The sequence below is a fragment of the Lemur catta genome, chromosome 10 (genome assembly GCF_020740605.2).
Source record: "Lemur catta isolate mLemCat1 chromosome 10, mLemCat1.pri, whole genome shotgun sequence".
Classification (NCBI taxonomy): Eukaryota; Metazoa; Chordata; class Mammalia; order Primates; family Lemuridae; genus Lemur; species Lemur catta.
In genome coordinates, this window is record NC_059137.1 from 27178235 (window position 1) to 27205822 (window position 27588).

At 36.2% G+C, this 27588-nt stretch overlaps 1 protein-coding gene across 6 annotated transcripts in view; it reads right to left on the minus strand.

Annotated features, from left to right (window-relative positions):
- The window catches only part of SLC44A1 (solute carrier family 44 member 1), a 164522-nt gene that overhangs the window by 48615 nt on the left and 88319 nt on the right, over positions 1–27588 (minus strand). For all 6 annotated transcript variants that reach the window (XR_006737863.1, XM_045563114.1, XM_045563111.1 and 3 more), the window contains exons 5-13: positions 23646–23739; positions 16436–16605; positions 14366–14455; positions 10898–11037; positions 9509–9695; positions 8420–8585; positions 7519–7675; positions 6735–6818; positions 231–368 (exon numbers count right to left, since the gene is read on the minus strand). Coding sequence is in view for 5 of the 6 variants with exons in the window: in XM_045563114.1 (XP_045419070.1) it covers positions 231–368; positions 6735–6818; positions 7519–7675; positions 8420–8585; positions 9509–9695; positions 10898–11037; positions 14366–14455; positions 16436–16605; positions 23646–23739 (1226 nt within the window). In the remaining variant the exon portion in view is untranslated. The remainder of the gene's footprint in view (positions 1–230; positions 369–6734; positions 6819–7518; positions 7676–8419; positions 8586–9508; positions 9696–10897; positions 11038–14365; positions 14456–16435; positions 16606–23645; positions 23740–27588) is intronic.

The following is a 27588-nucleotide window of genomic DNA, read 5'->3' on the forward strand; positions in this document are numbered from 1 at the left end:
AAATGAGAATAATAATATAACTTACCTTACAAATTTATCGTGAGGATTATATGCATACAATACATGTAAAGTATGTATAACAATGCCTGACATATATTAAGGGCTTTGTAAGTGCTTGCTATATATTAAGTTACTTTTAATAACTTAGTTATTTTTTAAATAGAGGAATATATACATATATTTGCGCACAAAAATTTACTGTATGTCTCAGACAAAATACTTGGTCTTACCTTGCCTAGGAATAACATGAAATCCCCCACCGTGTTGATGGCAGCCACTCGCAAAGCATTCTCCACAAGAATGACAAAGGCATCCTTTGCTGAGGTGCAGAAGTTGGTGCTGTTGATAGCTGTGGCTGTGTATGCATTCTAGACAAAAGCAAAAATATTTTCATCAATAACTGAAACCCACTTTGTGAAGATATAAACCAAGCATAGTTAAAACACAGCTTTTAGAAACATTTGGCGGTCAAACACATGGCTAGATTCAGATTGAGCACAAGGAAATATGAGACATTAAAAAAATACTTGATAATGGTAAAAAGAACTTTCCTGTGGGCTTAGTTTTAGTCCTTTCACACACAAACCTTTCTAACATCTATTAACTTCCTCCCTGTCTTAGTAAATCAAACATAATTTAATCTTTCCTAGATGTCTCAGGGTCATGACTATGAACATCAGTGATGGACTGTAACCATTTCAGCGATGCTTTAAAAGCCGCAGAGACAGGTATGGGTATCCGATGGCTGTGCTATTTCATCTGGAACAGCCCCATCTCCTCCCTGGTGGCTTTCTTCTATGCTGTCACTTCTCACAGCTCTTGTACAACACAGCTGTTTGTTGCCCCACATTTTATACCCCTCCTCCTCCTGGAAGCAGGACTCCAAATCTCTTTTGAGAAAACAGCCTCCCCCATTCCCCATCCCAGAGTCTGATGGGGCCGACATTACCTCCAGCTTTGGGGAGGGGCCTTGACTGACAAAAGCCAATGAGCATACTCTTCCCACGGGGCCACAATGATGGGCAGGAATGGCACATCAACTAATCAGAGCCAATGAAAGTAAAAGAGACGTTCCTTGGGGCTTCTGGGAAAAAGAGGCTTAATTTCTCTTCCACAGGTGCTCCTGAAAGGTGTGAGGGTATGAATGGCCACAGCTGTTTTGCTAACATAATGGGAAGAGCTGCAGGAGGTCACTGTGCGAAACTGAGGGGAGGTCAACACCAGAGAAGTTAGAACAGAAAGAAATCAGGTACTGGAGCTGGGTGATAATGTGTGCGTCACTGGGAACTAGCCAGATTTCTGGACTCTCTAGTTTCATAAGCTAATAAATTGCTAAGAATCCTCACCTTCCCTGCTCCAGCCTTTTCCTTCTCCCCCTTTCTCTCTTGTTTAGGCCACACTGAGCTGAGCTTCTGTTCCTTGTAATACTGAGTCCCAGCTGACCCATTCTCATCCAGTTATATTTGCTTCTGCCACCCCATGTCCTCTTCGACCCACTAGTCACAGACTCTGGTTTTATTTTCCATTCTCTTTTATATTAAATCCTAAAATAGCATTTATGTTTTCTGGGAAATGTGAACAAGTATCATGACATCAAATATGTCTAAAGGGAAAGGATACAGACTTTGTGACTGAAACTTTTGGTCTTTAGGAATCTTTGGTTTAGCGCTGACTTATTAATAAATTGTTGGTGGGTCCAAAAGGTTGAAATTGTTGGAAACTGCTAGACATAAAGGACTTACTTTAATGCTGTGTTGTCTAGAAACACTAAGCCTGGGAGAGATAGGTCTTTATGAATGTTCTAACTTGTATGCTTGTTAGATATCAGGAATCTGTTATGAAGATGAGATTTGAGTTATAAAAAATATAATTTGCCATTATATGATTAACTTCACTAATTACAAATGCAGAACATTTCAGAGCCAAGGAAAGAGTATTGTACTGAGCAGGCCACTCCTGTGTTCTTAAACTTTTGTCAGTAATGGAACAGTAGGAAATTATGGTGCTCTTTGAGAAATACAGTATAACTACAAATTGGAGTAATTTATTATCAGAATATATTACTATATCATATGTGCCGGTCTTTTATGAAATATTTTAAGAAATCATTGTAGTTTTTCTAGAATTTGTTGCTTGCTCCTTTTACTGTCACTTGCTTCTTTGTCAGCTAAAAGATAGCAGGCACCAAAGAGTTAACTGCCTAACTGCAGTGGTCCACATTGTTCCCATCTTCCACAAAAGCTTCTTTTGAAACACTCTGCCAACTGGCTCAATGAAGTAAAAATAAACCATACTTTTGATCTTGTGTAACAGTAACCCTGCTGTAAAGTGATGGAGAAGAACTGCCCCAGCCAGACCTTTCTTCAAAGAACACAGATTGGTCCCCTGTTCTCACTAGTTCCCTAAGTACTCACAAAAACAACCATTTAACAATTTATTTTAGAGCACGGGTGGTCAACCTACCACCTGCAGGCCATATCTCACCTGGCGATTAGTTTGGAAATAAAGTTCTACTGGAACACAGCCGTGCCCATTTGTTTACATGTTGTCTCTGACAGCTTTCATGCCAAAATGGCAGAATTGAGCTGTTATGACAGACTGTATGGCCTACCAAGCCAAAAATACTTCCTCTCTGGTTTGTGACAGTTAAAATTTGCTAACCCTTGTTCTAGAGTATTGCCAAAGATTAATATCCATCTTGTTTACAGTCTAGGGAACACACTGTATTATCCTATTTGAAATACAAACCGCATTTGCTCATTTCAAGTTTCAGTAACTTCCTTCTCAATGTCCAATCTTTTAGTATCTTTCACTATAATTTTTCAGTTCAACATTTTTCTTTCTTGTTTTTTTTTTTAAGAGACAAGGTCCAGCTCTGTCACCCAGGCTGACAGTGGCATGATCATAGTTCATTGCAGCCTCAAACTTCTGGCCTCAAGCAATCCTCCTGCCTCAGCCTCCCAAAGTGCTGGGATTATAGGCGTTAGCCACTGTGCCTGGTCACAACTCACTCTTAACTATAGTGTTCTACCCTTTCCAGTTTCACCATGAGCTTCCTTGAAAGAGACAGAAACAAGAGGATCCAGGCACCTACATTCTCTCTCCTCTGTTTTCATTAGACCAACTGACTCCAAGAGAAGGCCCAACATTTCCAAACGATTAATATAAAAGCTTTTGTGTTTCCTTCTTTAGTTTTCAGATGCTTCAGTCATCTGAGAATGATTCCTCCTCTGTTGTTTCTTTCTTCTTACCATACCCTGCTTCATTCCATCTACTTTTAGAGCAGAAGCCTATTTATTTGTAGATAAGGAAGAAAAGCAGCAATAATTCCTTTTCACCGCCTCAGTTCAATGGTAGGATGTACTCATAGAAATTTAGCCTTTCTGGCAATATTCCTACAAATCTTTTTAATTCCTTCATATTCAACCTAACTGGAAAAAAAGTAGAGGGATATTTTGTAAGCTTTTTCACCCACTCCCAAGGCAGAAGATGAACTGCATGCACAAAAGTCAACATGACCTGTTCAGCAAGAAAAATGTGCTACAGATCACAGCAGGCCAATGAAATTTCCTTCCTTTTCCATACCTTCTAGTCTAAAAGGATTCATGCTAAGGTTCTCAAGAAGTTCTGAGTCCTTTGTGGCTTTTCCTGATAATTGTTCTCTGAGCTTTCTGCAGACTCCTTAGTTGAGATTTTTAGAGTCCACCTACCTTCTTCTCAGACAGCCTTCCTTATCCTGAGCTAAACTGCCCACAGAGAGGCGTCACTGACGAACATTTAGCCCACGCCCAACATCTGCTCAGGCAGGACACAGGCGTGACAATATTCAACTCCCAGAAGCAAGATAAAGGATGACCAGCATCCAGGAATCCCTTTCAAAGGACACCTGTCAGCGTAAGCAATCCCCGGTACTACTTTTGTGTGACAGGATACAGTGAAAGAGGACTGGTCATGTGGACAAAAACACATTAGGGCAGAGAGTCGCCATGCAGGGAGCCAGCCTGCGTGGCCATCTGCTCCAGAGCACAGCTGCCACATTGTCACACCTTCTTTCCTTTCTTTATTGAAGGAACTTCTCTTAAAGTTTAAAATATTTACATAATCACTCACTTAATAGGGGCAAGCTAGATAGCAATGGTAGGAAAAGAGGAATAAGGTATGTGCAACTCTGTGTAGACCCTTATGAATTCAATAATGAAAAGGGTAATTGTAATTATTCCTTCCTTATTTGGGGTGAGGGATAGGGGGGCATGCTATGGTCTGAATGTTTGTGTCGCCCCCAAAGTTCATGTTAAAATATAATCACCAAAGTGATGGTATTAGGAGGTGGGGCCTTTGGGAGGTGAACAGCTCATGAGGGCTCTGCTCTCCCGAATGGGATTACTGTGCACATGAAAAGGCCCCAGAGAGCTGTCTTGTGTCTTCCACCATGTGAGGACACAGCGAGAAGTCCCCACCTGTGAATAAGGAAATAGGCCCTCACCAGACACTGAATATACTGGTGCCTTGATCTTGGACTTCCAAGCCTCCAGACCTATGAGGAATTAATTTCTGTTGTTTATAAGCCACCCGGTTTATGATATTTTGTTACAGGGCCCAAAGTCAAACCCACACTGTAGGTTTCATCCAGTTTTGTTCTAAATTCTTAGACTTTTTAAAGGTCATAGAAACTAAAAGTATGTTGCAAATCTTAATTTGAATATATTTTCTTTAAAATTATCACTTGTCTTAGTTTATAGCATGAAACAGGAAAATTTGAGATGTTTGCATATTCTGTCTCACAGCGTTGTGTTGACCTCATTTCAAATGGGGTATCTGCTATGAGCACAGGAGACAAGAAGCACCGTGAGGGACCAGTCCCCACAGTGCACCACTTTATATTCCCAACTAGAGCTAACTACTGAGCATGAGTTCAGAATCGTTCTCCCTAAACCTCTGCTCACACGTTTGATTTATTACTGTTTCAATGATTCACTTGCAACCTCAAACATCATGCCTACGAAATGAAGATCCGAAATGGACAAAACCTGGACCAAAAAAACCCAACATCTCAGGACTGTTCATACCAAATCACTAACTAATGTTTAGCTTGGGAAATGCTGAAAACCTTGGATTTTTTTCACCTGGCTACTGACTATCTTGACATCATGTGTTTTGTTGTCTTCCCTCAGTATAACTGCACATCTCATTTTCAGGATTCTTACTTATAGTTTTATTATCATCCTGTTAGTCTTTTTGAATCCAAATAGTCACTGATAATTAGTAATTCATTCAGAAAACAAGGACCATTTATTGTGTATCAGGCACTGTGCTACCTAGCTTCTGAGGAGACAAAGAAAAATAAGATAAGATCCCTGCCTTCAAGGAGCTAGAAATCTAAAGGTGAAGATAAAGAAGTAAACAGACCGTTTCAACATAGTGTCCTTAGTGTTTTCACAGAGACATGAGCTGGTGCTGGAAGCTCAGTGGAGGGGATGGAGTGAAGAGGGATGGCTCGGTGCAGGTGAGGCTCAGGCAGAAGCGTTGACTGAGCAGGAGCTAGTCAGGTGTTGAAGGGAAGTCATTCCAGGCACATTTGGGAAACTGCAAAAGCATAAGGTGCCTGGAGGAAGGTGGTGGGAATTGAGCCTAGAGAGCTGGGCTTAGCCCATCTCCCCAAGGACAAGCCACTTAGTGAGGGGTACAAAATGTAATGATGGTGCTCTGTGATATATCCACTAACTATCTGATAAGGATGACTTGGCCCACACCAATTTTAAGCAACATAATTTTTCAGGGTGTCATGGTTGTTACTAGTTATTTAAATAATGAGCTTTCAAATCCTTATATATCCATAGAGAGTATTATGATCTATAAGAATGTATTTTGCTAGGGAAAAGTCATACCTACTTTCTTGTATTAACCAGAGAAGCCCAATAATGCAAAGTCCTGGCATGTTCAATATCATGGCCGTAGGACTATCACCTTTGACTCTCCCGGAGTGAGTGGAAAGTGCAATGCTACTCTTCAATCACTAAGAGGTAAATGGTGAGAAAGTCAATTTTGCCTTTGGCCTATTAGAAGAGGGCATCAATACATTAGAATTGATTTTCAATTAACGGAAAAGTAGCAAAGAAAAAGGAAAGATGGGAAAAGTGCTCCACGTAGAGTTCCTAGATGATCAGATAGACAAAAACAGACCATCTCATTCCCCTAAAACCTGTTTATTCCATAAGTATCAATTCCTCCTTTCAACCTCAGAAATAGCACTTCCTTCAATGTTTCCCTAGGCCAATATCATAGCAGTTGGGCCAAAAGAAAAGTATAATAGTTTGAATGATAGTAGCCAGTTGCAAAAAAGTATTAAGTGTCACAACGGCTTAAAGCGTTCAAACAACATTTAAGAAAATTAAAGAACAATAGCTAGAATAGACAGATTCTTAGGAAAAATTTTAAAAATGAAAAGATATAAATAAGGGATAAGGGATAAATGTCTTCCCTGAAAGATGAACTCTGATGATGTTTTACCCATACATTAAAATTAATATTAATGTAATAGCCTTGATAAGAACATATATTAATTTAAAAAATAAGAATATGATTGAAATAGACATACTTGATCAAGGTACAGTGTATATAATAACACGAGAAAAACATAACATCTTTCAATTGAGTTCAGTTAGTTTATCTTGGGAGAAGAAACAATGAACCTAGTTTTGAAAGTGAATGTTAGATTTATTTTTAAAATATTTTACCTGATTTAAATAATTTAGGCACTTTTCAAGACACCAAAGGCAACAAATGCAAGATTTCAGCACACATCGTGCACAAGCATTTTCCTGGGAAAGGGGAAAAATTGAAATAATTAAAAAACTAAAAAAATCAAACCATGATATAAAAGACATCAAATCTTAGAAAAATAAATAAAAACTTAAAAATCACAACCTATGCACCAAAGCCTCCACACCCACCTACTTCCTCCTTAAAACATAATGGCTGAGTTATTTTTGATCATTTCAATTCAACATTTACTTAGTACCTATCACATATAAGATACAGTGAGGTATATAAGATCAGCAAGGAATTAACAACCTAGTAGAAGAAAAAACGCTAAACATAAAAAAGGTTAGACTCTGAATATGGTATCGATGCTAAGTGTTATGAGATTGGGGAACAGAGAGAGACAACACTGGGAGACGGGAGGAATCAGGAACAGTTTTGAGGAAGAGGTGGCATTTGAGCTAACCTATGTTGAAATACGTGTTATTTCTATAGTTGAGAATAGGGAGGAAGGTGTATGACTCAACAGAGGGGAAGAACAGCACAGGATACTTTCAGTAACCAGTGATGAGATGAATTTTGCCAGAGTATATGGAGTGCATGAGTGGGAGACAAGGGAGAGGACTGGATTCTGGCTTGTAAAGACTTGGAAGAAAACATTCACAACTTTGGATTTAACATCATTGGGTGCTCTACTACATGCAGAACCCAGGTCTGAAATGTGCCCACACAGAGTCCAAAAAAGCATTTTCCCCTTACCTTTCCTTTGAGCTGACTGTGAATATACATAAGGATCATTCGTGGAATTTTGACTAATGTGATAATGAAAGATCCTTTTGCCACCGTACCAAGGTGGTAACGAATAAGGCGATTCACTGATGCCAAAATAGGTGTAAATGGCAAATTCCTTTTATCCCTATTTTAAAAATGACCAAAAAGACAATTAAAACAAAGCCTATACCAGGATGAAAACACAGGAATAGAGTCCAACGCAGTGACAAACTCAGTTCATTATTTTTATTCTAGCTTCATGACAATATGGCAAAGTGATATATAAATAATACAAATGTTATAGATACACCATATAAAATAAATGTTTCATTTCTCTGTGGTAGTTTCATGCCGTTCATATGCTCTAATATGTTGTTAAATAAAATTGTGCTTCGAAACCTCTTATTATAAGGGAATACCTATGAAGTTAATCGTATAATTAGAAAATAGAATTTAAAAAGATGTCAGTCTAGACCTGGTACCTCACTATAATAGTAATAGAAAACTATGAAGCCCATAGCTTTAATACTCAGCTCTGAAGTTAGCAAAGAGGACACACACTTGTTCTGAACCAAACAAATTAAAAAGGCTTATTGTCTTTCGATGGACTTTCATATAAAGCAAAAGTACATATGGCGCTACTATAAGATGTATTTCTGCTAAATATAATTTAAGTTATATCATGATAAATTTTTGAGACAATTACAGAAAAGTATAAGGAATAAAACCTCTCATTTTCCCACCTCCCAGAATTATCAACTACATATAACATTTAGTTCACTTCCAATTATTTTTTTAAAGAAATAAAATTCTTTTGCCAGCGTCTGTCCAGTTCCCTTCCCCTCCACCCTGCTGACACAATCACTTAGGTGAACGTCTATATCCTCACCTAGTAAAATAGTATGTCACCACAGCTCCTGCCACCGTCATCTGCTGACACGCTAGAATAAATTCACTGATCCAAATCAGGCCCACCACATGGTACCACCACATGTACTGCAGAGGCCCGGAAATCTTGAACTCCACAAAGCCTTGTTCATTTTGAACAGCACTGCCTAGGAAAATATCAAGGAAGGAAAGAAGCTTTATACAAACCAAGAACTACAGCTATTAAATATAACAGATTAGTCAAATTCCCAACAATAGGTCCCGACCCCCACACCACAAACTTTATGATCTTAATGCTATTTCATTAAGGGACAAAAATAATTGCCACTTGAAAAGCTGTAAAACTAAACATTTTGATTTTCTCAAAAGTATCATATAAAGCTTTTAAAAGTTGTTCTAGTTGAATAAAATTCTTTTTACATTATTAGTTATTTAGTTTAGGCATCAAATGTTCAAACACTTTGATTTTTTTAAGACCTATTATCCAATAATTATAGATTTAAATTATTAACAAAGTACAGAAATTAATATTATATTCAATGGATGAGTAGTGCTGAATGGACAGAGAAGTTACACACAAGTTTACTATCCTTACGCTACTTCTTACAATTAGTTCCATTTAGGTTTAACCTTTGACAGTGAGCATGGCTATAAGAAAGTATAACTATGAACTCTATCACCACTAGGACTAAGTTCAGGTCATTTCCAAACTAGAAAATCCCAAGGAAGCAAGTTGATCCTTGGCTATAGCTGGGATTTGGGGCAATTCCAAAGTGGCACTGCATTCATTAGTTCATCTTAGAATGAACCCAAATGTCTGAGTCAATACAAGAACTTACTTCAAATCCACAACCATCTCAAAACCAGGATGCAATTTCAGGCCTTACCTGGTTTAGACCCATTCTGCTAGGATGCTCTAAAAATCACGAATAGGGTGTGGGTTATTGACGAGCCATTACCACTGCTAGCTCTGATGGCTATTGGACCTTTATCAACAAATACCTGAAGAATTCTCTCTCCCTGTTGTTTAAAACATCTCATTGAAAATAATATTTATCACTAAGAGAAAGAAAGCAACATATCTCCTTACCGGCAGTGCCAAGAAAAAGAAGTGTCATGATCCAGTATACCCAAAACAAGACAAGAGCAAAGAAAGTCCAAAAGGGTTGGAAGACTAGCAGTGGCAAGTGAATGAAGACCTTGCCAGCCACGTGGAACAAGGCGATGGTAAGAGCAACACGTTTGCGCATAACCAACATTATCAGGAACAAGATAACCTGTGTGGAGAGAATAGAAGGAAAGGTTTCAGTTACTAAGTAGTGAATACAGAAACTGAAAATGGTGAAAATTTTTAATATAAACCATCATCCCCAAAGTTGAAAGTATCATTCTCTGAATCCCAATGATACTTTATCAGTCTGTATCTTTCTTGCAGTAATTATCATTTTCAATTGTACATTATGGTTACCAAGTATCCTTTAAAACTAAACATAAAAAGATTTCTCAATTTATCGATAAATCCTAGAAGTATTCTACCTTTCCCTTTGCCACTCATTACAAATCAAAACGTCTTATTTGTCAGTCAGAACAACACTCTTAATTTATTGGAATAAATATATGCTTGTCATTCTGAAATAAGATGAGAGGTCCGCAAGCCACCCCGACAAACACATGGGAGGGACTTACTTGTATCTCGTCTCCCTTACAGGACCAAGAGCTCCCTAACAGTGGGGTCCATGCCAGAGCCACCCTTTGCCTCCTTCCTGTCCTCACCCCCCACCTCCAGCAACTGGCACAGCAAACTGTACTGAAAACATGATTCATACTATAAATATTTGTACAATAATAACTAACAAATATCTTTTGGAACCAATGGTTTTATAGTGACTTTATTTTTTACTTCTGATGCTCAATAAAAAGCTTGAGGTAGCTCCTAGAAGTGGACTGATTTTTTTTTTCTCTCTTCAGAGAGGAGAAGATGGTGAACCAAAGATACACCCACAGATTATTTAACCACATGTTAATTAATAATTTTACTATGTAATACCCATATTTTTGAAATAATACACATTGTTAAAAGAAAAGTTTGAAAGAAAAAGATGGGAAAATAATTAGTGAACAAGTAAATGGAATGATGATATTTCTTAACATACTTTTCTACGGTAAAGAGAACTATTTTTTAAAAAGTAATTACATTATCTTAATGACAATAAGAAATATGTTCTTATTAGCAAATGGTAATGTAAGTATTCCTCTCTCAAAACGCAGACAAGAGAGAATAAAATGTTGCATCAAACAGCACTTATTCTTTAGGGAAGGCTTCAGCAGACTTTGTGTTTCATACACTGTGGGACAGAGATTTTTAGCTAATGGAGATAAGGGTTAGAAAAGCCAAAGCTAAAGGTGAGTTTCTGCTCCATTAATGATCTCCTGCAAATAAAAACACAAAACTGAAAGATACATTCAAGCTTATACTCACTGTGAACACTGTAGCTGAAATGGCATAGATGAGGAGGGCCCGCAGATTGTCTTCAGCTACCTGAAGCTGTTCCGGAATAACCGTTTCTTTGGGAGACCTTCTTTGCTTTGCATACAGCCACCACAGTACACCTGTGCCACCTGGAGACAAAAAACAATTATTTTTGTGATGAGTAGCACAAGAGAATGTGTAACATAAATTCTCAATTTTCTGGACCCTTCCTACACCTCATCATGGGACTAAGGCAGGGACAATCCATCTAGCTGGAAGATGCATGGCTGTAACTTTTCGCCAGCATAAGGGGAGTGCTGTGACTATATTCTCATCTTTCATATTAAGCACTTACAAGTCCCTCAGTGTATCAAATAAACTTCCTTCAAATGTATTTATTATTGGCTATGAAGCCAAGAGCAAGCCAATAAAAACAGATTGTGGAGAGGAATTGTCACAAAGAAAAAGAGCCTCAGCTCTCTTAAGCTGGGGAGGCCAAGGAGGCAAGTTGGGGGTCACAGAAAACATCAATGAAGCTTGATAAAGGCAAAGGTCTTCTCTTGTACTCATCACAGTCATCCCTGAGCCTAACACGGGCGCAGTCATGCAGTCGACTAAATGTTTGCACAATGAATAAATGAAGATCAAAAGACAATCTCTGATAGTGGTGTGTGCTGGGGATGGGCACTGTTTATGTCTTGAGTCTGATGAAGACAACCAGACTCAAGAGAGAGGCAAATCTACCTTTATATAAGAGAGCTGAATTACGTACGTTCATTCAATTCATTCCGCAAACATTCTGAGTGCCTACAGCACCTATTATTCTAGCTGGGGAAGGAGCAGTAAACAAAGCTCTTGTTGCTCATGGAACTTACACAGTAATGGGGAAACAAAAATATATGGAAACAAGGGAAAACACAATCTATTAACTCTAAGGAAAGAAATAACCTCCTGGTAAGAGGAATAAAGAGTGTTTGTTCGGGCTGGGAAAGCATTGCAATTTTATATAAGATGGGTAAGCAACATGTCACTGGTAAGATGATATCTGAGCAAGAGAATCAAAGACAGAGAGAGAGAGCAGTCCATGAAGCTGTCTAAGGAAAGAGTGTTCCAGGAAAAGTTCTAAGATGCTGAGGTGAGACCGTGTCCAGAATGAAGGAAAGGGCTGGGCGCAGTGGCTCACGCCTGTAATCCTAGCACTATGGGAGGCCGAGGTTGGGGGATCGCTTGAGGTCAGGAGTTTGAGACCAGCCTGACCAAGAGTGAGACCCCCGTCTTTACTAATAATAGAAAAATTAGCCAGGCATGGTGGCACGTGCCTATAGTCCCAGCTACTAGGAGGCTGAGGCAGGAGAATCCCTTGAGCGCAGGAATTTGAGGTTGCTGTGAGCTTGGCTGACACCATGGCACTCAAGCCTGGGCAACACAGCGAGACTCTGTATCAAAAAAAAAAAAAAATAGAATGAAGGAAAGGAGGAGAACACTGCAGCTATAGCAATAAGCAAGGGGAAAAGTGGCAGAGATGTGGGTAGAGGGGTGACTGGGGACCAGATCGTACCATAAGCCTTGCAGGCCACAGCATGGAAATGGATGATTCGGAATACAGTTGTGTGTGTGCAGGTAGATAAATGTCTTGGAGATAAAAAACTGGACTAAAGTCTCAGCACATCAAAATCTGCACTCAACTAAAGAGTGAATGTGGTCAAAGGGAAATTCCATAAAGTTTATTGGAAAATACCAAGTATGAATTTTCCTTTTGTTGAAGATAAGTAAACAAATCAAACCAACCAGGAATCTATGGGAAATATTTCAGAGCAAGGAAAATGCTTCCATTTTGAAATTTTGTTGGTATAAGAAAACGGTTTGGAAAAATTCTTAATATCTTCAAAAATGGAAGAAAATATGTTATTTATAAACAGGAATAAAAAGTTCTGAGGGAAAAAGTGAAATTCAAGGAAAATAGAAGGACATAATGATGACATCAAGGAGGACACTATTCAGAATAGCCACAATAGCCACAGCAGATATTATTTATTATTAAACATTTAAATTTGTGCTAGGAACAGTGCTAATTCCCTCATAAATGTGAACTAATTTATCATCACGACACTATTAATATCAAGAATTTTAAAATTTTTGTCTAATTCTGAATCTAATTAAATTTATCTATGATCTTTTCAACTCTGAAAACTTTTATTTCTGTATCTGATTATTATTTCTGTTCCAACAGTCTGTCTATCTATTTATTTATTTGAGATAGGGTCTTGCTCTGTTGCCTGGGCTAGAATACAGTGGCATCACCATAGCTCACTGCAACCTTAAACTCCTGGGCTCAAGCGATCCTCCCGCCTCAGCCTTCTGAGTAGCTGGGACAACAGGTGTGCACCACCACACCCGGTTAATTTTTCTATTTTTTGTAAAGACAAGGTCTCGCTGTTGCTCCGGCTGGTTTCGAACTCCTGGCCTCAAGTGATCCTCCTGCCTTGGGCTCTCAAAGTGCTAGAATTAGGCGTGAGCCACTGGCCCGGCCTCCAATAGTCTTTTTATTCTTCTGCTATCGTCTTCTAAATTACCATTTAAATTTTTTTGTCATTTTCCTTTAAACACAGGAAGAGCTCTTCAAAGTTATTTCTATATCATTGATTTAGTTTTCCTCACTATGAGTTCTATACTACTTTATGGAGAAAGGACCCATAGTTCCTACTAAAACTAGTCTAGGAAAACTTAAATGTAAATATGACAGCTTTTCAAGACAAAGGTAAAAAAAAAATTAAAAGATATGTGAAAATCATATTTTAACTTTAATAACAACCTGAATACAAAAACTCATATTATTTAACAGGGGTTAAGAAGGAGGAGTGAGTAGAAGGGAGTAGGGGATGAAAGGAAGAAAAGTTTATGCTAAATTTAAAGGAGGTAGGGAAAAATGCAACATATACTATTTCATTTCAGCCTTTAGTAATCACAGAACTCTAGATTAAAGAATTATTTTCTGAAAACATGTAAGTTACTGAATGTAGAAGTAAAAATGTACACCATCCCAAGCAAGGTGTGAAGATAACCAAAGAAAGCATAACTCGTATAGCAAAGACAGGGAAAACCAAATAAAGAAAGCACAAATTTCAGGAAAACATAAAATACATGGCAATAGTAAACCAAACATACCAGTTAGGATTGTAAATGGGAATAAATTCCATTACGAAAACAGTTTCATAATCAGCTTTAAAAGTTAACTATATAATACATATTCATACACATATGCATAGAAAAACAGTCTGGACTTCAAATGCCAACAGTGGTAAAATGATGGGAGGGGGTTAAATATAATCAAGAAAATTTTTATGGCAAAAATATTCACTCTTCTTTAAAAGGAAAATATAGCATATGAACAATAAAATTTCTATTTTTTCTTTATATTTCTGTTTTCTAAAATGGAAATAGTTAAGTACCAGGAAAACAAGGAAATAAATAGCTTACCAAGTGAACCCAGTATGACCAGAATTGTTAAGATCCACACAAGTACTCTTGATATGTACCTGATTATCACCATCAAAATCATGGATAGAACTGCAAGGAAGATAAATAGAGAACACACAAAATATTATTTGAAAACATAGGAAAATATAAAGAGAAACCCTTTCAATTGTTGTTTAATCCCAGGGAAATAATTTGTTGCTATTGACTAGTTCATAACCACAATTTAGGTAACAGAGCAAACTGGCTTTTTATTTTGACTTTGCCACTTGTACCACTTAAATAGCATCACTCAAACCCAGAGGCACCTAACTGTGTGGGTTCATAAACTACAGAAAAGAATACATGCAAATGCACATGGTGACTCAAAAACAGCACAAGACTGTTGTGGATTCACCACAGGGAAGACATCAGACATGCAAACATACATGCCAGCACACAAAGTGTAGAGAATGACATGTCATGTTGGTGACAAGAAAAATTACCACACATAGACAAAGATCAGTTAAATTAGGTGCTACGCTTCTTTGAGTAACCTATGCATTTCAGGACCAACTTCTCTGACAGTCAGTCAACAAGCTAGATAGCATCTTATTTCTTTCTAGTTGTTTCTCCTCTAGAACTCCAAGCGATGATCTGACCCTATGGAATAACATCCCGAAGCCTACTGAGGCCAAAATTCCTCTGACCTCTTTTCTCACTTGGGGTCAGGGGTCCTGATCAAGAAGACTTTCCTCAAAAAGGAGCAAAGCTTAGCATGAGTTATACAGCCAGCTCCTCTACCTGCCCCAAGCTAAATCCCCATGTGCTACAATCTTGAGTAAAAATCTCAAAAAAGAAAGGGGGGATTTAACCCTTGCATGGGAAATACACTTCTAAAATCATAATTTATGAATTTTTAAATTACCTAAAGGCCAATTCTACAAACAAATGAATAGAGATCTTTTGGGTTTATATTATATTCTTAAGTCTCAAAAGAGAATCATTTTAATTTCTAATAAAAAATGGAATTCCAATAGCTTAACAACACTGTTGTCACTATTTTTATTTGGATTTTTAATTTTAAAGTATTCAATTATTTCAGGAACCAAGTAACTTTTTTATATAAAGCTGGACTAATAGTCAAATTTCTCTGGGCCATCTGCAAAGCCAAATAAGTGGTTAGGACTTGTGTCTAGGTAACATTACTAAGGTACTCACTTTTGCAATAAATGTACAGGGACCAAAAACAGATGGCCTTTCAAATATCACAGAAATAGATTTTCATATGGACAGCATTATTTCAACTGAGTCAAGTACTACCTAGCAAAAAGAAAATACTCTCTACTGACAGGAAAGATGGAAATACAGCTTGTATCTTCTCAATGACCACAATTCTTTACAGGCATAAATACTAATTGTACTTATTAATGAAATAGCTGTTTGGTTCCTACCATAGTTTATTTCTGCCAACTAAGAAGTCTTACAAATTCTGATATGGCTACATGTAGTTCTAGAATAACATAGGGAGTTTTCATCTTGAATATAAAATTTTTATTTGATCATATTACCTATTTATTGACTAGAAAATTCAGTGGCTAACAAGTGGAGATTTCCTAATTTTTCCAGCAATACATCGATACTATGAACTGTAGCAACGAAAAGAAAATTGCATACTTCAAATGCAATCTCTCAGAAATCCATGTTCTTAGATGAGAATATGGTAGAGAATATGTAGCTTCTTTTATAAGTAAATATGACTTTTAGAATCATAACTAAAAACAGAGGGTTGTTGATTCATTAAAGGAAGCCTCCTGCTAGCATATTAAAGATAGTTATAGACTTAGTAACCAACATTTGGGAAAACACCAGTTTTCTCCAATGAAAGAAAAAAAAAAGGGAAATGAGTTTCAGATATATATACATATTTATATGTACATATTTATAACTATATATAATCTGAAACAATTATTTTGGCTATGGGAAATTAAACATTTTACAAGTATCCCCAGTTGTATCCATATTTTGGCTAAAAGACAGAACAGTCTTTTACCGCAGTACTATGCAATAGCTAATAATGAGAAAAACGATTACCTAGTGATAACAAGCAAAGTCCCAATATAATTTCTTTGCTGGTCATTACTCCACTAATCAGCCTGTGTAAGACACTATTGTCACTGACAAAGGTGATCAGGGCCTCTGCAAACTTGGCATAGCAGGAAATGTTCACAGGAGCACAGCGATGGAAGAATGGAATAGGTGCACTGGTGACACAAGAAAAAAAAATCAGAAAAAAAATTACTCCTACTTAATATAAATGCCACATCAAACACACAAATGAAAGGTGAATATGGCTGCAATACACTCCACCCTCCACACATCATTATGGGAGCTAAGAGCTATGTGCTTAATGCTATGAGATGATCGTCATGGGTAGTGATGCCAATCTTACCGCAAGCCTTATCAAAGAGGGTGGAGTGCATGTTCCAACAGAAGACATTACCCTCCCCTTCTGAAAAGAAACACGCACACACACACATACACACACAAAACTACCAAAAGCAAAACCAAACACTTAAACTCCTCAGCCTGCACATCTACCAATCGAGGGGCAGATGATAAAGCTTACAAACATATACTTAATTGAACTGAAAATGAATTTTTGCCATAAGCGATTTAAAAATAAAAAACACACATGCTTTTATTCAAAATGTGCCACCATTAATAGAATGTTTCCTCTAACAGAACAGCATACAAAATCGCAAATTAATAAAGGTGTTTAGGGTATGAGCTTAATACCTCTCATATAAACAAAGTCATGCTGAGACATCAACATACAGCATAATGTGAAGCTATTTAAAACAATAACCATGAGTACTAATATATGGAAATGCTTATAATGTAATAACAGAAGGGGGAAAACATATATCTAGTGTGATGATAACATCTCTACATAAAAGATTATACATGTTAATGAGAATAGGAAAAGAATATTAAAAAAATGAAAAATATCTGATTTGCTAGGGTCACAGAATTCTGAGCTATTTTCTTTTCTTTTTATATGTTACTATTAACCCAAGATTGTTTTAAAAAAAAAGGTAAAACAATCAATTACTTATACATTTATAGCAGGCTTATATGGACTGAAACATTTACTTGTGAAGGAACACAGCTATGTGTGAACTGTGGCATTGCACTGGTTTGTTATAACATGGTTTTACTTCAGCTTGTGAGAGGATGGTATACAACTAATCAGTGGGAGATTTCAAACAAAGAACTATAAACATGCATGATCTGCATGGATTCTGAGAGCCACATGTATATCCATGCATGAATACACACTTAAGTGTGCATTAAGTTAAAATTTACCTTTCACTAACATGAATCCCACGTTTTCAGAATTGTTCATATGACTATTAGTCACAGCTCTAACACATTTTCGACTAGAATGATATAAATGTGTTCTTTTCTTGGTTGGCACCATATTTTAGTCCAATGAGTGGATGAGGTTACACAGTTGGGCACCAAATTCCGAAGTTTGCAATGTCAGCAAAGCAACTTTCTATGACCTGAAGCAAAGCACTATCTTTGTTTCCTTCCTCCAAAACTAGTAAGAATATTTCTTTTCAAATAAGAATATGTGTATACTATGTATCAATTTTCCTTAACTATTAGTAAATGAGCACCACTGGTGATAAGAATAAGCAATATCTTCCATGCTATTATACTTGATGGAACAATAAAATAATTTTAAAGATCTGGCCTTACCTTAGTTATGCTTCAGTAAAATGTATCAAATGTGATAATATAATATATGACATGAGTGTTCATTTTTAAAAATTTGCTTCGTGTCCCTGTGTGTGTATTTGTGTATACCTCTAAAACAGTGTCAGTGAAAGTTCATGCCAAAGATTTGGCATTTTATCAGAGACTGCAGGAAGCCAGAGCATTCTTGAGTACTGTTTGAACTACAGGTATTCAAATCATAGTTTTTTGACCAAAATTGTTTCACTAATGATGTAAAAAGACACTAAATTATAGAATACTTTTAAGTGAAATCGATTTAGTTAGAAATATTATGAGAATCAAAAAGGATTAACTATAGGTTACTAAGTCAATAGAGGCTGATTTGGGACAGATATCATTAAACTGACAACTTTGTTGTGACCTTACAACTGTTTCTTTTCTGATGTTGTCTAGATACTGTTTCTGCCAAGTTCATGTCTCTGTCTAAGGACTTTTCTAACCATATTTTTAAATATATCCACCCTAAGGATACTTGATGCCTTTTTTCTTGTTTTCAGTACACGCTAATTTTCTTGGCCCTGCTCTCCTGTTTCCTGTCAGATAACCATAAAAGCCCAAATTCTCCTGACATTGCACAGCTGCATGTCACTCCCTGTCTCTCTCTCAGTCTCTCCCTGTTAGCTGAAAGGGTAAGTATTCTGTATGTGTCTTCAGATCATCCTCATCCTCATCTTCCTCCTCCTCATCATCAAAGAGCCCACCCATAAATCAATGATTCTAAATTATACAGAAACAGCATGCTAAACATTTCCAGTGTTTTCCTGATTTTCAAATTTAGGATGAGGATAGATGATTTGAAAAGGGAATGATTGTACTCTCTTTATTTAGGAGGAAATGCTGAGTAATATCTGCTCTGAACTTACTCTTTCAAGTCATTTTTATACTGTACATTAACACTTGGCCAATTGGAAAGAGTACTTTCATAAGTATCTTTCAAAGAATTGGAGCAAAATAACAACATCACTTTACCCTGTAATTCAATCTATGTCAGTTAAAAAAAAAAAAACCTGATAGCTCTAAATTTAAAGGTATAAAATTAGCATGAGCTGATTAACTGCATTGTCTAGCTGATAGTCAAAATCTGCTCTTAGTGGTGAAAAACAGAAATGAAAAACAGAAATAGAAGGTAAATAAAAGAAGAGATAATATATGGGCACATTATTCAAAAATAAAATTAAATACTTACTAAGTAAAAAGCACTAGATTTTGCTTGAAATCTAGATAAACTAGATTTCCTTGTTTGTCATGGTTTTCGTAACTCTCCCTTAAAGCAACTCTACCAGCCATGGGATTTTGGTACTTGAATTATTTTCTTATCTTCAAAAATCTAAATAATCACAACATTAAAATGGCTTGTTTTATATTTTAGCATTTTAATCCCATGTGACATAATAAATTTAAGATGAGATGAATTAGCTGATTTTGTATACCTCTGAGGAAAAAAAAATACTTCTGGCTGGGTGAGGTGGCTCATGCCTGTAATCCTAGCACTCTGGGAGGCCGAGGCAGGAGGATGGTTTGAGCTCAGGAGTTCAAGACCAGCCTGAGCAAGAGCAAGACCCCACCTCTACTAAACATAGAAAAAATTAGCTGGGCGTCATAGCATGCACCTGTAGTCCCAGCTACTTGGGTGGCTGAGGCAGGAGGATCACTTGAGCCCAGGAGTTTGAGGTTGCAGTGAGCTATGACCATGCCACTGCACTCTACCCTACTTGGGGCAACAAAGCAAGACTCTGTCTTAAAACAAACCAAGAAACCCCCCCAAAAATCACTTCTGAGAACTTAGTATATATGTGATCATTTTTACTTTAGTGTCTAACCTAAAAGATACATTTTGTGCTTCTTAATTAAGAGGATAAGCATATTCTATTTACAGTAAGTTTTTCTACCTTTCAAAGCCCATCAAATATTGAATCTTTAAGAAGTCAATGTAGTGCCATTAGGAACTGATGCTGTTTCACTTATTGAAACATTAGACAATGAAAACAAAATGAATTTATAATGAATCTTTTAAAGATTTTTAAAAATTAGTCACTCATAGGAAAATTGTATCTCACCTTGGCAAACATGCTGTCCATTTGCCTTTAAGTCTGGAAATCACAATTAATGAGTCCCCTAAAGCATGATGACAATGCCTAATATTTCTTACCCATATGCCTTTATAAGAGAAGGCAGGACTTTGTGTCTCATGTAATGACTTTAGAACCTCAGGTTACAAATAAACAATTACACATGATTTCTAGCTAAAAGTTTTATTGAAGAAAGAATAACAATAAAATGTTCTGGTAATATTTCTATCGCATACAAAAGGCAGGAAATAAATAAGTCAAGAGTCTAATGGCAATCTGGAGTGGTTCTCATACATTTTTTATTTCTCTCTTCTTTCACTCCTATACTCTTCTTTTAAAAAACAATAACTGTAGTATAGATGCTAAAAGGTGCTGGATTCAAATTTTGATTTGCAACAATTAGGTGTTTGGCCTTGAATAACTTACTTACTCTCTCTCATCTACTAATTAGGGGCAATATCTTTATAGATTTTTGTGAGGGTTAAATGAAATAATCCATATGAAAGACTTAGTGTGGTGGCTGGCACACAGCACATGATTTATAAATGTTAATTTACCCTTGAATCCTCCATTTAAAAAATATGAACAGATAACATTTTTTCTTGGCTATTTATTTCTCATCTCTACATTATTGTACTATTAATTTTCCAGCACTTAGTAACCTTTCTGACATTCCAGAGGTACCCAAAGAAATGATGAATAAACTGAATTTATATACTCTGTTTCTACTATTGCTATTTTCCCTAGCTATACCTAAAAGTATTGTAAGCATATGGGCTAGCTATTCTGCATATTGCTAACATGCTTGGCATTTCACCAATAGAGCTATGAATTTGGATAAAACTGCAACCCTTTCTAGGCATTTACTTTTAAAATTCAAAATCTCTTGGGAATAGTAACCGTCTGGCTATTACGTATCCCTAGCATTTTACTGCAAATTAGTTTACAATTGCTTTTCTCTAAAACAGGCATTGCTTTTAGCTGCAGAAGGTCCCTGGGTACCCAGGAAGGTTGGGGCAAATGGAGAGGCTCTAGAAATTGAGAGAAATGATACTTCCTAAGCCAAATGCCAAGCACAATAATGGATATTTAAAAAATATTATCTTATTTAATTCTTAAAATAATTCCATGAGAAAGCATGACTATTCCCATTTTACAAATGAGGAAAATTGGTTCAGAGAGAGGTTAAGAGACTTGCTCAAGCTGACAAATAGAAAGTGGTGACACGGAATTCACACCCAGACTTATCTGGACTCAAAGTTCAGGCTCCTCTGTCCCACTAGGATGCTCCTAGGAGGACAGCAAAAGAGACATAAAAGATGCTGAGGGCTACCTGCTCACCTCACAGTTTTGCCTAGTGCTGGTCTTTTGGCATTTAAAAAAAAAGTCACCAAAAACATTTTTAAAAAAAATGTCACCTAATAGACTATGAGTTTAAGGATAGGGCTTATTCATATTTGGAGACCTGATACCTAATACTACTTACTATGTGTGGAATGGGGTAGTCTCCCAAGTTTTTTTTATTACAACAAATTTATTTTTACTCTCAGATCCTTTCACTTTGTTTGCCAAATACTAAATAACTCTGGTATTTACAAGGCCTGCCTCTCCTCCTTCTATCAACTGTTTCTTCTCTTTTACTCTCCAACAGGCTTAGTTCAGGCAAAAGTGGTAAGATACTTAGATGGTGAGGTACTAAAATAAGTAAAACACAAGGCTCCTTAAACACAGCATGTAGTTTTCAGATAGTACAAGTTCAGCATTGCATCTTAGATTAGTGAGCTATTAGATGATGACCTTTTTAGAGGCCATTTCTGTCCACCTCTAGAACCCATGTCCCCAATACTATGCTTTTGTCTTCTGGTGAATGCCCTTAGAATGCTGCGAGATGTGTGTGTGCAGCCAAAAGTGGAACATCGGACATAACCAGAAAGAGGCAGTCCTCAATGTGGCGGGGTCAGAGGCAGGGGCAGGTGGGCAGTAGGAGCTGAGCCACCCCCACCTCCACAGCACCCACATTATACAGGAGCAGAGACCTCCCTCGGACCCAGGCTTTCTGGTTATCCTTTCACAATATGTTGTGGTCATAAAAGAATGACCCTCTGTTCAAAGTGTGTATTTAAAACAGACATGACCAGTTGGGTAGATAAGGGTATAAAGCTTTTCTTGTTTGTATACTGGTGAGTTCTCTCCAACAACTCTATTCAAAGGACCTCCTTTTCTTTACTGCCGCAGCCTCGCTAATATTCTCAATTTTCATGAATGTAATCTCCTTACCTGTTGGTCTAAGGCCATAATTTGTAGGTCTCTCTTACTGAATATCTTTTAAAATAGTTCCTTTATTTTTATGTCTATAGGCTGTAAATTTTGATTTTCAATAGCAACTTGACAAGACTAAAAGAGCTGGAAATCAATTTAACTGATATTATATCCTTTTTCTACTTCTCAACAGAAAATTTCAAATTCAAATTAATAAAGCACAAGTTATACCTGTAAGTAATCCAAAAGAAAGCAGACATAAGTCTCAAAAATTTTTACCCAATAGCTCACTGTAATATATTGAGATACAATAAAAGTGGCTTTGAGTCAGTTTTCCTGGACAAGTTGACTCATGTACATACAGCAGTGTACCCTAAGGTTGTCAAGATCAGAACAATGCTCCAAAGTATGTGTGTGTGTGTGTGTGTGTGTGTGTGTGTGTGTGTGTATACACTTATACACAAACATATATATACATACCTAATTCTGAGGATATAGTCTATAATACTTGAGAATTTATTTCCTTTTTAAAAAAGACTAATCATAATTTTAAAATGTACTTTACTTATAACTACTATGAGATCCTTCCGAAGAACATTTCTTGTTTTATCTTTGTATTCACTGCACACAGTAGATACTTAATAATAAATGTTTATTGAATAAGACCTTGAATAAGATATGGCAAACAACCTAATACAAAGAATGTACCTAAAAAGTATAACCAGAAACAAACTACGGAGAATAATCACTGGGATACTTTTTAAATTTATGAAGTAAATTAAAAAATAATCCCAGTAAGTATTAGTAGGATCAATTTCAAAGAACCTTTGGATACTGTGAGACTTGGTTTCTAAGTCTGTTGTAGGTTATAATGATTCAGCAATTTTGTGTTCTTAAAAATTATGGCATGAAGATAAAAACAAAAAAGGTAAGCTGCTAAAAGAAATTTAAAATATCTGAGAACAAGAAAAGTTGTTTATGTGGTTTTGTTTTAAAATATGAAATAAACATTGTCATTTCTAGTGCTACTTTTAAAATTTTGTTATAAAAGTATTAGACCTGGGCAGCTGGTATCATCAAGTGACTATTTTTTCAGAGTAACATATATAATTTAAAATTTACCCACAAAAACAAGAGTCACAAATTAACAACTTTGCAATAAAATTTACCTCGCTGGAACTGGTAGTTTGGGGCAAAGAACAGAAGATTTTGAAGATGTAGTATATTCAGAAGGCTTTAGGTTGTAGCTACATAGTGCTGAACCTGTTGAAAAAAAAGTCATATGTCAGCTGGCAGAGCAGAGTCTAACAAATTCTCTTACTGCTTCACTTAATTTTATATTACTCAACATATACAACTTTCAAACATTATAGAATTCATAAGACTCTTACTTGATCTATATTATCAGCTTTAATCATTTGAAACTGATTCTTCTCTGAAATTACTGATAATGTAATTCATATACAAATTTTAATTAATATTAAAGGTAATAAAAATAAGAACTAGAACTACCTTTATTGAGTGTCTGCCATATGACAGGTTCTGTGCAAGATGACATATATGTATTACGTCATTTACTATAACTCTATAAGGCAGGTATTATTAAGCATACTTTAGAGAAGAAACAGAGGCTAAGAGATAATAAGATAAATAACTTGTCCAAGAACACAGCTAATAAGTAATAGAGCTGGGATTAAATATCACATCTTTTTGACTACAAAGCCTGTGCTCAGCTACACATTCTATCTCTTTCCTATGGTTTCCATTACTAAATATTTAAAATTACTGCACAGAGCATATATGCATTCAGATAATACATTATTTTCTTCTTATTTAAAAAGCAGGTAACATTCCAAACTGTAAATAAACTGAACAAATTGATAAGTTGATAAAAGTGAATCCTAGTTTTCAGATAGTTTGAAATACCTTAAATTCAACCTCAGTTATGCAAAGAACTATCTATTTTTCTGACTATATGACTAACACACATCTAAATAATATAGAAAATTAAGATCTAAGGCCATACCACCCTGAAGGCGCCTGATCTCAGAAGCTAAGCAGGGTCGGGCCCGGTTAGTACTTGGATGGGAGAAAATTAAGATGAATACAGTCCACCAGATTCAATGTAAGTCTTATCTTATCGATCTGCTGATTTTGAAATGCAGCAGACAGAATACTGGAAGGTTCATTGTACAATAGGTATTGTTAAGTGAGGAGAACTAGGCTCCAGTTCTAATTTTGCTGAAGACCCACTGCATTCTATCACATAAACTGCTTATATTTGATTAATTGAAGTATCTACCAGATTACTAATTTGGTGAAATACTTTATTATTAAATACAAACAGAATAGTTTTGCATTTGTATTACAGTGATAACAGAATGTTACAATGTACCACCATGAAAAAAGCTTAAAATATAGTGTGATGCAACAACAGCAGACTTCAACACAGAATTAATTATGGAAAAGGCATGTAAGCATATGAAAAGGAACTGGAAGTGAACATAAAAAGTGAACACAGCTTGATTTGTTGGGACAACAAAATTGGAGGTGAATTTATTTCATTTATATCTTGTCCTATCAAGCAAAATAATTTTTTAGAAAGCCACGAACCACCACTTAATTCAGCAATGCTGCCCCAAACCAGCAAAAACCTGCTAAGTATTTAAATATGTGAGCCATAATAGTATACTTACATAAATACATGTAGCATATATTTTACATAAAGATAATCCAAGCAATTTGACAATCCAAAATGTTTTAAAAGAGATTCTTAAAAGTTACACAGCATTGTTCTTTAAGCTTTTTCAGCTTAAGATAGACTCAATAAGAGTCTAAGTTTTAAACATTGTTTTTGACTATTCTTTTCCCTTTTTTTTCTTTTTAGTAGAGACAAAGTTTTACTATATTGTTGCTCAGGCTGGTCTCGAACTGGTGGCCTCAAGTGATTCTCCTGCCTCGGCCTCCCAAAGGGCCAGGATTACAGGCATGAGCCACTGCACCTGGCCTTTTTCCATTTTAACGACACATTTTTAAAACAGTGAAGCATGAATATTAAATATTTAACTCTTCTAAAAGTATTGTCCTTCGTGTTTAAGGATAATGCCACTAAATTTCATTTATAGCAATTTTGGAGAAAACAGGACAGCAATGGCTAGCACACATTTTAGATTAATCCTGAAATAGCTAAGAGTCCTAGTATAGAATTGCTTATGAAAAAATAGCAACTGTGCCAATAGCTGCAGAGCACCCAATGTGATCATCAACTTCCTGATCTGAATTGTGAACTTATTTCTTTCAGAGTCCAAGATAGAATTGATTTGCACAATATAAAAGGCCCTAACTAAAGCACTTTGTGTCAGTGCTGCCAAACATACCGCTTCATCTGAATTCAGTGAACATAATCTCCATCCCCACCCTTTCTTCATTTAAAAAAGGAGGTCAGCAGGTGCAACAGAGTTCAATTTTATAAATACTTTCCCAGGATAATACTCAATGAAAGGATAATAGCCTTATCTCTGATGGTATTCTGGGACACAGGCCAGTACTAAATAGATCCTGTACTACATAGATTAAAGGAAAAAGATCTTTACAATGTGCTAGTAGTAACAATCCTAAGAAACCTAATACTGTTTCCTGTTCGAAGGCTGATGAACAGAGGAGGCTCAATGAAGAACATTCAAACAATGCAATAATGGCAAACATTTTTAAATTGTTTTTCTTTTCATGTTTATTACCTAATGTATTTTCAGTGAACATTTTAAAGGTAGTATCTGTTTTATTTTTTTACAGTGAAAGTATAAACAATGCTTAGCACAAGAGGTTTGGACATAAACAATAAGACAAAGTTTTCCTTCTAATGTAAATGCAGGTAAAAACCATACATGAGTAATGAAAAGTAGAAAACTAAAAACAAAAGCTTATCTAAAGCACACCAGAGGCAATCCATGCAACTCAGCTGATGTTATTCAAAGGCTATCAAAATGAGTGATCTTAGGAACCGAACTTGGGTATATAAACATTTATCATGGTAAACGGTTGCTATGGCCCCCAGAATATTTAACTACTACAATTTTTCAAATGCCTTGTAATATTCAATTATTTATTCTTTAGCTCAATATTAGTTATATCAACTCCCCTAAGAAGTTCGTTTCCATCACCATACTCCAAATATTACAGAGGAAAAAAATAAGTAATACTTCCAAGGCCTTACAAGCAATCACTGGCATATTTAGAAACAGTTCTTTACTCCTAAGCCACAATGCTTCTTTTGTGTCATTCCTAATAATCATAATCGGACAAGTATTCAACAAGCTCCTGGACAAAAAAAAAAAAAAAAACCCTATGTTCTATAGATACCTCAAAAACAACATGTTTAGAGAAAAATTATTCCCATCACACACTTCCCTTCTATATATTTTCTATCCTGGTTAATGTTTCCACCATCCATGAAACGTCGTAGAAGTCAACCTCTATCTTCTTTACCTACCATTTCCCTATGCCATTCAAGATACCAAGTCCTGACAATCAGACCTTCCTATGTCATCTCAGACCTTCATGATCACCTGCTGGGTCCGTCAAAATACTCTCTTAAAGTATACATCTCCATCCTGCACGTAACCATCATAGTGGTCTTTGTAAAATGCTGATTAGTCATATTATACCCTTATCCTCAGGATACAGTCCAAACTCCTTGGATTCAAGGTCCTCCTAAAGCAATACTCTACCTAAAATTCCAGGCTTATTTCGGCATAACAAACTATTTACAATCAGTTCTTGCTGTTGGTTTTTCCATATGCTCTTCCCTCTGCTTGCATTGTCCCTTCCTGACTAGCATCTGAATGAGCGTGAAAGTTGGAGCAAAAGCAAACTTCTCCTCCTCTGTCAAGCCTTCTCTGACCCATCCAACAAGGCTATTTATTACTTACATCATTATAAAACATAATATTTTTAAAATTATTTTGCTATTTTTTTGTTTATATATTATCTGTATTTTTAGAAAAGTAGAACCTTATGCCTTCAAAATATCTGGAGCCCCCATAGATGGCATCCAAAAGCCTTCTGTTGAATAAAACCAACATCCTGAGTGGGGGAAAAAAATGAAATTTTTAA